The sequence below is a fragment of the Rhinatrema bivittatum genome, chromosome 3, assembly GCF_901001135.1.
Source record: "Rhinatrema bivittatum chromosome 3, aRhiBiv1.1, whole genome shotgun sequence".
Classification (NCBI taxonomy): Eukaryota; Metazoa; Chordata; class Amphibia; order Gymnophiona; family Rhinatrematidae; genus Rhinatrema; species Rhinatrema bivittatum.
In genome coordinates this window covers 383,000,792-383,013,840 of record NC_042617.1, presented here as the reverse complement: position 1 = coordinate 383,013,840, position 13,049 = coordinate 383,000,792, and the positions used below count along the sequence as shown (strand labels likewise).

General features: G+C 39.8%; 1 protein-coding gene across 14 annotated transcripts in view; it reads left to right on the top strand.

Moving 5' to 3' along the window:
* Positions 1-13,049, top strand: part of SENP6 (SUMO specific peptidase 6) — a 448,534-nt gene that overhangs the window by 139,232 nt on the left and 296,253 nt on the right. For 2 of the 14 annotated variants that reach the window (XM_029595597.1, XM_029595596.1), the window contains exon 2: positions 6,596-6,865. The exons of 11 other annotated variants lie outside the window; for them this stretch is intronic. In XM_029595597.1, the coding sequence (XP_029451457.1) occupies positions 6,717-6,865 (149 nt within the window). In that variant the 5' untranslated portion in view covers positions 6,596-6,716. Of the gene's footprint in view, positions 1-6,595; positions 6,866-13,049 lie in introns of those variants that run through there. One more of the 14 variants, XM_029595599.1, reaches the window with a different exon arrangement.

The following is a 13,049-nucleotide window of genomic DNA, read 5'->3' as shown; positions in this document are numbered from 1 at the left end:
AAATTTTTGATCTGGAAAGTCATCATCTTGGTGGCCATCACCTCAGCGAGATGAATAAGTGAGCTCCAAGCGCTGGTGATCAACTTCCCCTATCTACAGTTTGTTTCATCTCGATAAGGTCTTATTACAGACTCACCCTTCCTTCCTACTGAAAGTAGTCTCATCTTTTCACTTGAATGAGTCAATCTCCTTACCAGTCTTTTTCCTGAAACCACACTCTGACGACTGTCAAACTCTTCATACACTGGACTGTAAGAGAGCTTTAGCCTATTACAAAAACAGGACTCAGCCCATCAGCCGTACCTCTCAATTATTTGTCTCGTTTAACCCAAATAACCCGGGACAACCAGTCTCTAAAAGAACTCTTATCAAACTGGCTGACTGCTTGCATCCAGTTCTGATACTCCCAAAAGTCGATATCTCTATTGAATCTAGTTAAAGCTCACCAAATGAGAGCCATAGCCATTTCAATAGCGCTTATCCAAAGTGTGTCCATTCAAGACATCTGCAAGGCAGCAAACTGGTCTTCCATACACACACTTTCACTTCGCATTATTGCCTAGACCAGTAATCCGCAGCAGTCACTGCACTGGGGTCGGCAATTTTACATAATATTAAAAACTTCTAATGGCTGTCCACAATCTATAGGTTGCTATTTAAAAAATCAAGAATTCTGTGCGCAACCTATGTGTTTAGTACTCCCACGCTGCATGGCTAAATGGCCTGCTGTCGACAGAAAAAAAGCAAGTTTGCTTACCGTAAACAGTGTTTTCCTGCAGATAGGGAATTTAGCCATGCAATCCCCCCCCCCCCCCCCCCCCCCCCCAACCTCCTTGGACAGCCATTCCTTTTCAACACCTACACTCACAATTAGCTTGAAAAAAACCAACTGAGGAAATGGCTTGAGGAGTGGAGGAACGCCGGTGCATGCGCACTGAAAAGCCCTTCGAGCTGAGAGGGTAAGCTCTGCCTTGTGACATCACGGATGACGTCACCTGTGCTGCATGGCTAAATTCCCTGCTATCTACGGAAAACACTGTTTATAGTAAGCAAACTTGCTTATTCCTACTATATTGCATTCTTACACAAAAGGATTTCGTGAAATATTACATGGAGAATATTTGTAAGAAGTAATTTATTTAGTATTAATTTTTGAATTTTGAGATATGTGGGGTTGGTAGTTATTTGTGGTCTTGTATCTTCGTAGGTGTGTAAATTCTATATTAGAAGTCCTCAAGAGTGGAACGGCGTGGACAGCTGCCGGAGTGATACTTTGAGTAGTTAACTTTTGGGTATGCTTCTATGTGAGTAACTTCAGATTTATAGGCCTATCTTCTGGTTTATTTGATGGAAGACACGAGGGATTGTGTGAAATGTAGTTGATTATATCTTTTTATAACATTTAGAAACATCGGAAGGTGATGTTCCCTTGAAGAAGCCCTATTGGGTGAAACAAGGGACATTGTTGGGACATTTAACATGATACGCCATTGACAGTGGACTCGCTTTCCACAATGAATGAAGAAATAACCAGTGGAATACATTAGGTTGTATATGGAGGAGTAATGAGAGATTATTTAATATATGGAATATTTAATATATGAGACGCCGATGATAATGAATGAAGATACAGTTAGTGCAATATAGTAGGAATTAATTTGTATATGGTGTTTTGTATGTGTATTTTTATATACTTAGGTATATTTTACTTGGTATGGGTATCATGTTAAGACTATGAAGATGTATATGTATATTTAGTGTCTTTATCATGTGCACCTGTTAATGTGATATTTAACTGTATATATGTATATGTATGCTTTCCATTATTTTTATAATAAAAATTGTTTAAGTACATTATAAATTCTAGTGTAAAATATATTTTGTATGCATTTAGCTACTGCTTTTGTATTTGTATCATGTCATATTTTCTACATAGAAAACATGGTTTATGTACTATATTAGTATACGTTGCACCATATCGGAAAAAGTCAGTCAAGGAGAGTAAAAAGGAATTTTCCATATAGGAATTAGTGGGGAAACCTTTCTATTTCAAGTTACCTGCTTTCAATGCCCAAAACTAGAGTTAAGTACGTTTGGAGCAGTGAGCTCCCCTTTCTCCCTTTAGGGCAGTGGTTCTCAACCTTTCTAATGCCGTGACCCCGAAATACAGTTCCTCATCTTGCGGTGACCCCTTGCCCTGCGGGGGCGAGGGCGGGGCTTTGGTCATATGGGGGCAGGGTTATGGATGGGGTTGGATTTTAGTGCATACTTATTTATTATGACATTTATAAACAGAACCACCATTCCTCATAAAACAAAATTAAGAAACATAAAGCATCAGTTATAATAGTAAAACCATACTAATAAAAGAATATTTTAAAATTACTGATAAATAGAATTTCTATTAATTAAAATCATATACATTTTTATAATTTCCCAAACACCAATAAAATATTTCAAAACAGCACATATATCAAATAACACCCAATAATTAAAACTAATAAGGATTTTAAAAAGCCCCTGCTGTCCATACATGGGAGCTCTTGATTTCCAGTCACCCTGATATTGTCGAGGATTAGGAGGTTATCCTCTCTCTCTCACACACATACTCACATGTCCATTCTCTCTCACACATACACTGTCACATACATACACATTCATGCTCTTATACCCACCATAACCTCTCACTCTCACAGACACTGACACACTCTCAGGCTCTAAGACACTCTCTTCCCCTCTACACACACCCCCCACACAAACTCTTACTCCCCTGGATTTTCTCATACACACTCATGCTCTCACTCTTACTGGCTCCCTCACAACATCAGAGCCTCTCAGATAAAACTCTATGCAGCAGAAATAATGCTGAATGTTGAGAATTGTGTTATGCAGACTAATCTGGAAAATGCACTAATTTCTACATGAGTCATAATGAATCAGTCCTCAGCTGCAGGCTTCAATTGATTATCCTGGCTCCCTTTATGTTTGCCAAATACAGTTCATGTGTAACAGCAATCCTAATTCTCCACCAGATCAAGCTGATTTCACATCCCACTTCATACTTTGTCACCTCCAGCTGAGTCAAACAATTAATCTAATTGCTGCCACGTGGCTATTGGGGAGGCACTGATTGCTGCTATTGGCACTGAAGCCCATTCTGCTGCCTCCTCTGTGCAGGCCCCGTGGGTTTCCACTTCCTCCATGTTGATCTCGTACATTGTGAGATCCGCCATAGAGAAAGTGCTACTCTTGCACATTCCCAAAGATTACATGTGCCAATCAGTAAAAAGTAATTTATTTTTTTTTTACATCTGCTTCCCTTTCTAATTTTTTGCCATTTCCTTTTATATTGCCTTTTTTTCTATTTCTTTTCTCTCCACCTGTCTTCTTTCCTCAAACACACAGTCAGGTTCTCATTCTCACATGCATTTCTCTCTCTCACACACACATACACAGGCTCTCACTGGCACAGGCTGTCTGAGTCTCACACACAGGCTCTCTCACACCCCCACATGCTGCCTTGCTCAAGCACAGGCTCTCACTCTTACATGCTGTCTCTTTCACACACACAGAGGCTCTCACATGCTGTCTCTGCAAACACACACAGTCTCTCAACTCATCTCATACTCGCACACACCTCTCTCTCACCTCTGGGCCTCTTCTTTACGGGTTGCCACAGGATGGGCTCTGCAGCGGCCCTAGTCTTCCCGACCCCCGCTGCTCCTCTTCTGCACGCGGCTGAAGCGCCTCTTCTACCCACGCGGCTGACGCGCCTCCTCCTTCCTCCCCGTGCGGCTCCGGCAACATTTGTCTTCCGGGGCAGGGCGGGCAGGAAGGAAGTAGGAGGAGCACCTGCAGTGGCTGATACACCTCCTTCCTGCCTGCGCGGCTCCAGCAACATACGTCACTGCGACGCGCTAGCTTTTTGGGCCATGTCTCTTCCCTTTTGGGGTTGGAGGAGGCAGGTCTCCAGCTTCGCCCCGCCTCCCCGCAGCAGCTGCGGCGCCGCGGACCGGCAAAAAACCCCAACGGCCCGGTACTGGTCCGCGGACCGGTGGTTGGGGACCCCTGCTTTAGGCGACCCCTGTGTTTTGGTTGTTCGACCCCCGCCGGGGTCGCGACCCACAGGTTGAGAACCGCTGCTTTAGGGGCTAATGTAGTAAGTTGCATATAAAACTGTACACTGAAATTCAGCAAACATTCTTAATAGAAACCCTGTAATAAAATTGTAATGCCTGATGCAATAAGCTAATGGCATGCTAACCGGTATTAAAGAAAAAGCACACTAACCCAAAAGTATGCATTAAAAATACTTAGCATACACAACACGATGTATGCATATGATGACAGGAAAATACCAAATAGCTCTCCCATTCAGCCCAGTTATTCCTGTCCACATGGCTAAGGATATTTTCTAGCTGCTAGCCATAGAGCTTGACTTCTACAATTTCTTTTTATCCATAACTATTCGTTGTCTAGCTGATTTGTACCTTAACATTTTGGGTGGATTAGCATATAAATCTCCCAATTAATTCTCAACAGTGCCCCTTCCTTCCCATATCCAACCACACAGTTTTTTTGTAATCTAATTGCCAATTCTAGAGTGACCTTTGCTTGAACCTCCCCTATGTAATCTGCTAGGAAGACCCAGCTTCATGAATGTTTGTTTCCTTTAGGATTCCTAGTTATTATGGTAATTGCAGCCTGCAAGTCAGATCCAGCTGGGTGGTTGCCTTTATTTCCTCTAGGGTTTCTAACATTTCATATTACTCATTTTGTCATTCCTTCTGGAAGTCCCAATCCTTATTGAATCAGTTGAGCAGGGCTTTTTAACACGTAACAGAAGCACAACATAGTGGCATGTGTTTCTCTTCACACAGTTTTATGGTTAAGGCTCATTTGTGCTTATCCCATGCCTTCTTAGTATGTTAGCTCTTTTGTCTCCATTACCTACTCTGGGAGGGCATTCTGCGCTTTACCGTCTTTCCCATGAAAAACTATTTTCTAATGTTGCCCTGAGCCTATTTATTTTATTTATTTAAGAACCTTATATTCCGCATTCAACATTATAGTGTTCTACCGCCTTTGGATCCTTATATATGATCCCCTGTTCTAGAAAGTTCTTTCCATTGAAAAAGGTTTACTTTTTATGCATTTTTAATACCTTTCAAGTTTTAGAATGCTTATCTCCTCTCCTCTCTTTGATAGAGAATATATAGTTTAGATCTTTAAGGCTTATATGGCTTTTGGTATAGATTCAACATGGCTTTGTAGCCCTTCTCTGAACAGTCTATATTGTCTTTGCCCAGAAAAAAGTGAAATGGATTAAATATTTTTCTAAAATATCATTGTAATTTGGTTTTCAAAGAGTTTGAGAACTTGTATGGCGTGATGGTTTAAAAAACCCTAATCATTTTATGACTGCATAATATTACCAGGAAGGCAGGGGTGGTAATCTGAAAGGAAGAGACTATGGGTTAAATACAAATATCAATGAATGGGGGAAATGAGATGTTTTTGGACAGTGGTCTTGCTAAGTTTGATTGGAAGCAAGCCTGGATATTGAATCAAATATAGGACTGTAAGGATTGGAGGAAAAAGGCAAAGCCTGGAATAGCTTTTTAGCAGAGGAGAGGCAGCATCTTGAATGAAATCTGGACATGTTTGAGTCAGATTTGGAAGGAAGTGATAGGAACAGGTTAAGTAAACATAACATAGCAGGCCATGGGGTAGTTAGAATGGTACCAATAGACCATAGCTCTCAGAAACCAACTGAGTTGGTGCCAGTAGGTTGAAAGTGATTGAGTTTAGTCTGATAAGGCCATGGGGATCTAGGTGGCTGGATGTTTGGGCAGTGACCTCAATAGCTTTTTCGCTGCTTGGATTAGAATAGTATAAAACCAAAAAGGAAAATTACAAAAAATGACTAGGATAAGGAACAATATCTTATAAGCGGTCAAGCTTCTTTGGTCAGCATTTGGGGTATATTCTTAGCAAAGTGAAGCATAAAAACTAGACAGACTGGATGGACCATTCTTTTTCTGCTGTCATTTACTATATATGCAACTCCCACCCGGTTGTGCATTTTGTGAGTGTAATGTTTAAAATCCTTACTGGGTAATTTTAAAAATTACAAAAAAAAATTACAAAAAAGTTACAGTAAATTAATGAAATTAAAATGCATAATTTCCTTGGGAACTAGTGAATGATGATTAGCTGCTTTGGTGTTCTGTCTAATAACCTTTTACAGATATGAGCTTTTATTAAGTCAAAATTTGGGTATGAACATTTTATGTGCTGTCCTTACATTAGCAGGGTTTAGCAGGGTACAATGTTGGCACAATTCACATTTTTTTTTCTCCATCTAGAAATTGAATAGTGGGAAAAAAAACTTCAGTGGCAACTGTCTTGAAAGTAGATAATATATATTTTTATCATGGTATGAAAAGATTTTATTAAAGAGCAGCCACTGTAAAATGGACCTGGAGGTGTGATTGACTTCTCTTACCCCCTTTGGCTTATGAAAGATAGATTCATATTTGATACTCATTGAGCCAAACAAATATGTAACCTTCCTGTTTTATGACCATTGTAGGAGATGTTCACTGTCAAGCAAGAGGCTTTGTTCCTACAACATGTTTTGTAGAGCCAACTTTGAAAGAGTGCTTTTCTAGTGAGTGCTGTGAAAGGATGACAGGAAACACACGTGGACTAACATGGCAACCGCACTAATTTATCCAGGGAACACAAATGGCATTGACTTTTCTGTTATCTACTGCTTTGTGGATGCCATAGTTGTCTCCATTCCCCCCAGTATATCTGTAGTGTATATGAGAGCCAGGAATTGCCAGTGGACTCCTATGAGGTAGGTGGTCACTTTCTCAGTGAATTGCTAGCCATATGATAGTTGTGCTGTTCAAGCAAGATGCCCGCTTTGTCCCTACTCCCCTTCTCCCCTCCCATTCTCTTTGGATACTATGCTCTCTATTGTGCAATTTAACAAGATCAAATCACTTTCAGTTTTGTTTATTAATTCGATAGATAACAGAGCATTAATACATCTAATTTGGTATATAGTAAAAATAATAAAACTACATAGTAAATAACAATATAAGTTGATAATGTTAAATAAAAACCTCATTACTTATAACCAATAAATAAATAAATAAAGGACTCTGATTTGCACTTCTTACTCCCATAGCAACCTACATTAATCAAGAACTCACCAATGATCAGATGCAGACAGCAATCTAGAAGTGATGGGGACCTTTAGTCTTTTATATTGAGTGCCACATATTTATCTACTATTTGATTAGAGATTGCATATGTACACACAGCACAAAGAGCTTCTGGCTGAGAACAAGTCCAATATCTAGAAACTAGAATGGCAGACCTGGAGAAGCTGAAGGGGGAGATCTTCAGGAACATAGTAGCCAAGTCCCAACTGTAGTCCAGCAGTCCTTATACTTCTTTGAAGGAGCAAGGTCATCTGGTTGGAGAGCATCACCCTAGTGCAGCAGGAAGTGATCCTGTAGCAAGAACCAGTTACTTTGATCTGTTTATTTAACTGTTTATTTAATTGTTATTTAATTAATTGTTACATGTTATCTGTCTATCTGTTTACCTGTTCACTGTAAATAAGCCATGTTTAACGGTTTTAATGTTTTAATGTAAAAAGCCCCAGCCAGACAAGCCCCGGGCGAGTTCCTATTCTCTGTAAACTGGAATGATTTGTATCTAATGCAGGAATTTCGGTATAGAAAAATTAAAAATAAATAAATAAGAACTTGCTCTACAGATTATCCTCTTGCATAGAGGATGAGTTTCCAAGGGCTAGTTCTCAGGAATGAAAGATTAGATTGGCTGCCATAGTTGGTGATTCGATTATAGCTATGTAGATAGCTAGGTGGCTGGTGGATGTGAGGATAGCTTAGTAACTTGCCTGCCTAGTGACACCTACATAGGATTTTAGACCAGTGGTTCTCAACCTTTTTTCTGTTGTGAGAACCATCTATCAAGTGTGTCCCATGTGTGACACACTAAACACATGACACACAAGACAAATGTAAATGTACACTTTGCATATGCAGTAACCCCACCACCCCTGACCCTCAGCAAAGGGTATAAAGCAGAACTAGAACATTCCCTGTACAATTAACCATGCAAAAAAAATATTCTGGTGTTTTCCCAATAACAGAAACACAAACTTCTCTACTACCAGGCGCAATAGCCCTACTTATAAAAAGACAGCAGTTCACCACCAATGCATGACCTATTGAGAAAACACAACAAAATAAGGTGAAGTATTTTACTAGCCTATATGCTAGATAAATACCTCACCTCTGTCATACATACAAAATCAACTTTCAAGTACAGAAAGACCACAGATTACAAATATGGAGACAGAAACTGGAATGGAACCTTCCTCGGGCCCCCCCCCCCCCCCCCCGAAAAAAAAACCCCTCTCCACATGCAGTACAGAAACTGGAAAAATTGAAACAAATATAGCACCTATCATAGTACCAGGATCTGCAGTAATGTATACAAACTAATCTGCACAAGGTTACACCTGCATTATGGCATGCGCTCAGATGGAACAACCCTACCTATAAAAAGGCAACACTACAAATATTAAACCAGGCCCTAAACACCAATACATCTTCAATTAGGAAAACAGAAGAAGCTAAGCTGCTTATAGATTCCCACACAAATTGTAAAGCTATGTGAATAAATGTTTCAAAACAGCTGATGAACAGATTAACATTTAACAATTAAAAACTCTTAAATTATTAAAAATTCTCCAAGCACTAATAAAATATTTCAAAAACAGCAGACAGATCACATAATACTTTATTTATTTTGTTTTATATACCGATATTCTGAATCAATCATACTGGTACACAATATGAAAATAAATCATATTAAAACATACATAAATAGCATAAAATATAATATCAAATGCATATATAACTAAAGATAAAATATATAAAATCAAATTACATAAAATTCACATAAAAAATAAAAATAGGCCTCTTTCACTAAATCAAATATTAGAAAAACTTCTCCTAAGATCGTATATAAAATTGTTTCTCCTAAAATCTATTTAAGAATAAGATTGACATGCTTATTCCCTGAAACGCCTTTTTAAATAACCAGGTTTTCAAATTCTTCTTAAGTTTGAAAGTTAACTTCTAATCTTAGTTCCTTTGGTAGCGAATTCCACAGTTTCAGTCCGGCCAAACAAAAAGCTCTCTTACTCTATTCAAATGTTAGAAGCCTTTATTACCTGACTATAGGTTATGCTGTGGAGTATGAGTATGTATTGATACATTCTATTTTATCGTTATATGATTTGTGAATTAGACATACAAATTTGTACAGAATTTTTTATATAATCTGCAACCAATGCAGATTCATCAGCACTGGAGTGATATGATCATACTTCTTAATTCCAGTTAAAACCATTGCTGCTGCATTCTGAAGTAGTTGCAGGGGTCTAAGGGTACTGGACAGAAGGCCTAACAAGAGGGCATTACAGTAATCAAACTTAGAAAAGATCAGGGTCTATAAAATTGTCCTAAAGTCATTAAAATACAAAAGTGGTTTTAATTTCTAAAAAATATGTAATTTTCCTAGCGTGTAGCCAGATGGACTCAAGACCAATAGATTACGTGTTCCCCTGCTAGCAGATGGAGACAGGTTTCAAAGTCGACATCACCCTAGATATACCCCTGCAGTAACCTCAGCCATATTCAGTATCTCTCTGTCTCCTAGCAGATGTGGATTGTGTCTCCCCTATTGGGAAAACAGTACTCCTTAGAACAGCGGTTCTCAACCGGTGTGTCGCTACACTTCCCGATACCCTGCTGACACAGCTGCTCCCCCTACCCAAGCGAAATAGGTCCTCCACCCGGGCTTAAAATGCTGATAGCCCGGATGGAACGTGGCAGGACAGCTGGTGTCAGCGGCACCAGCATGCTCTCTTCTTCCCGCCCCCTCCGTGACCCGGAAGAGGAAGTGGTGAGCAGCAGGTTTGTGCGCGGGAAGACGAGACCATGCTAGTGGGGGCAGCATCGGCCTGAAGAAAAGGAAAGATATGCTGCCTGAAGGGATGAGCAGTGCAGCTTGGAGTAAAATGAGGAACAACATCAACCCTCGCGGCCCATGGGACTCATTTCTCCACAAGGGCTAAAAATTAATGAGGTTGCTGCTGCCTTTACGGTTAGAAGTGGAGGAGGCTGCTGCTGCCGCTAGTTCGGGAGAGGGGGGGAGAGTGAGTGAATGAGCAAGCATGTGTATTTGAGATCCTGTGTGTGTGTGAGAGAGAGAACATGTATGTGAATGATTGAGAGCCTGTACATGTGAAAGAGTATGTTTGTGATTGAGGGCTGGTTTAGGTGAGGGAGTATGTGATTGAAAGCCTGTGTGTGTAAGCGTGAAAAGATAGACAGCATGTGTGTAAATGTGTAATTAAGAGCCTATATAAGTGAGAGAGAAAAAGCATGTGTATATGTGAGCGATTGAGAGCCAGTGTGAGATATTGAGGAGAAAGTTGCAAGCAAACCATCCCTCCACCTGCTAATTCAAAACAATCTCAGGACACCTGGATATCAAACGTTCCCAGGTATGCAGAGCAAAACATTTTTTGTATCCTTATTATTTTTCATTACTGGGTCTTTGTGTCTGCTATTTTGAAATATTTTATTGGTATCTAGAAATTTTTGATATGAGTTTTTAATTATTGGATATTCCATTCATCCGCTGTTTTGAAATAATCTGTTCTTTTTGTTAGTATGGTTTTACTGCTACTGATTTTATATTTCTTGATTTGTTTTATAAGTATGAGTGTTTCTTTTTTTCCTTTGTTACACTGCATACAGAGATTCTGGCTTTTTGCGGTTTCTAATTCAGTTTTTGTCTGCATGCTTCTAGTTATGCGTTTTGGTCTCTATTCTTTGTTAGGTGAGGGTCAGCACATGTGACTCAGGTGAGGTTTTCTGCTGCCATGTAGTTTCTGTGTAGGGCTCTATAGCAGCCTGACTTGGTCTGTTTTCCTGATAGGAGATGTATTGGTGTCTTAAGGTCTGGTGTAATATTTTCAGTGTTGCCTTTTCTTAGGTAAGGTGGTTACTGTTTAAGTACTGGAAATTGGTGCTGTTTTGGTGTGGGATGTTTACTATTTATGCAATTTCTGTTCAGACAGAATAAGTATCTTTTCCTTGTGTCATTCTTAACAATAAAAATAATATTGGACCTTTTATTTTTTATTTCCGCCATGAATTGTAATGAGCAATGTGTCACACATGTGAGCATAGTCTGTCAGGTGTGTCATGATGGGAAAAAGGTTGAGAACCACTACTCTAGGGATTCGTCTCCTCTGCTCTATTTAAAGTTACATTTTTCCTATCTGCCAAGTCTTGTCCATTCAGGGTGTCTGCTATAAAATGTATGCCGATGATATCCAGTTCCATTTTGCTGTAACTACTTCGATCCCAGCCATCTTGACTGGAATAGCTGACGGTCTTGGCACCATTTAGTAGATAACCACTAACAAGTTGGCTCTCAACTCTTACAAGACTGAGATTGTATTTCTATCTAGATTTCCTAAAACTGTCTCCTTCCACTCTTACTTTAACAGTTACAGCATTCTCATTTTGCATCAGGCTCGGAGTTTGGGAATTCTCTCCCCTCCCCCCCCCCCCCCCCCATTCCTTTGATTATGCAATAATCAAAACTTCCACAATGTAAAGCCTCTTTTTTTTTTTTTTTACACTCAGACTGAATTTAGGACAGTTCTTCATGCTATAATAATTGCTTCTGTTGATTAATAGAATTGCAGCCTGGTGGTTAGAGCATGGGACTATAAACCAGGGTACCCAAGGTTCAAATCCCACTGGCACTCCAAGTCACTTTATCCTCTAGTGTCTCAGATACAAATGTAAAGATTGCTTTTAAAAGTGTTGCTCGCGCAAAAATGCCAACATACATGTGTATGTGGACCACATGTGAAAAATAAGGGAGTGGAAAAAGGTTGGGGCATAGGCAGGGCCAACACGTAGGCACGTAATTCAGAATTTTAAAACCAAAAAGCGCAGCGTGCATATGCAAGATACCCGCATAACTTTACTGCTGCTCCTGATGAGAAGCAAGTCTGTAGATTTCAAGCTGAAAGACTTAGAGGACAGGGTGAGGGGTCCAAGTCACTGAAGGCGTGTAGGATGAAGAACCAGAGGGGTCTGAAAGACTTCTATATTAACTGGACAAACTGGTGGACAAATTGGAAAACTGGGAATGTACCTCGCACAAGCATTTTAAAAAAAAAATTCGCTGACATGGGTGTCTAAAAGCAGACAAGGTCCAACGGAAGACACCGTGCGCTAACTGTGCTCGAGTATCTTCTTAAAATTAGGAGTATACTTAAGCACATTTGGTGCATTTTAAAACATACGTGTACAAATGTGCGCTTGATTTCATATTTAATAGTATTCTTGCTCTTGCACCAGTACGTGCATGTATGGGCACATGCACGGGCACATGCACACTCATTTTAAAATTACCTGTTAGATTTTGTAAACCTTCTGGGGATAGGGAAACACCTGCAGTACCTGAATGGAATTCACTTTGAAGTGCCAACAAGCAGAATATAAATAAATAAATGTTCTCTGCCTGGGTTTCCCTTCTATCTTACAAATGCTATAGCTGATACAAAATGTTGCTGCCCGTCTGATCACTGGTGTCCCAATTGGGGAACATAGTTCATCTATTCTAATGAATTTGCATTGGCTTTCCATCAAAGAGCGAGACAAAAAAACAGCAAGGCAGGTGATCTAACAAAGCCGTGAGGAAACAACAAAGAAATAGATGCCCAAGGAAATCTTTGCCAAATCTTTATTGGGTGGAGGAGACGTGTTCATTTAAAATGCCCGTCTCAGGCCGAGTTTCGCCACATTCCAGTGGCTGCCTCAGGGGCTTGAATTTGAAAACACTGATAGTCACAATGGAATTCAAAATGTCATCCGTAGTATAGACATATCTTATATGAAGTAAGT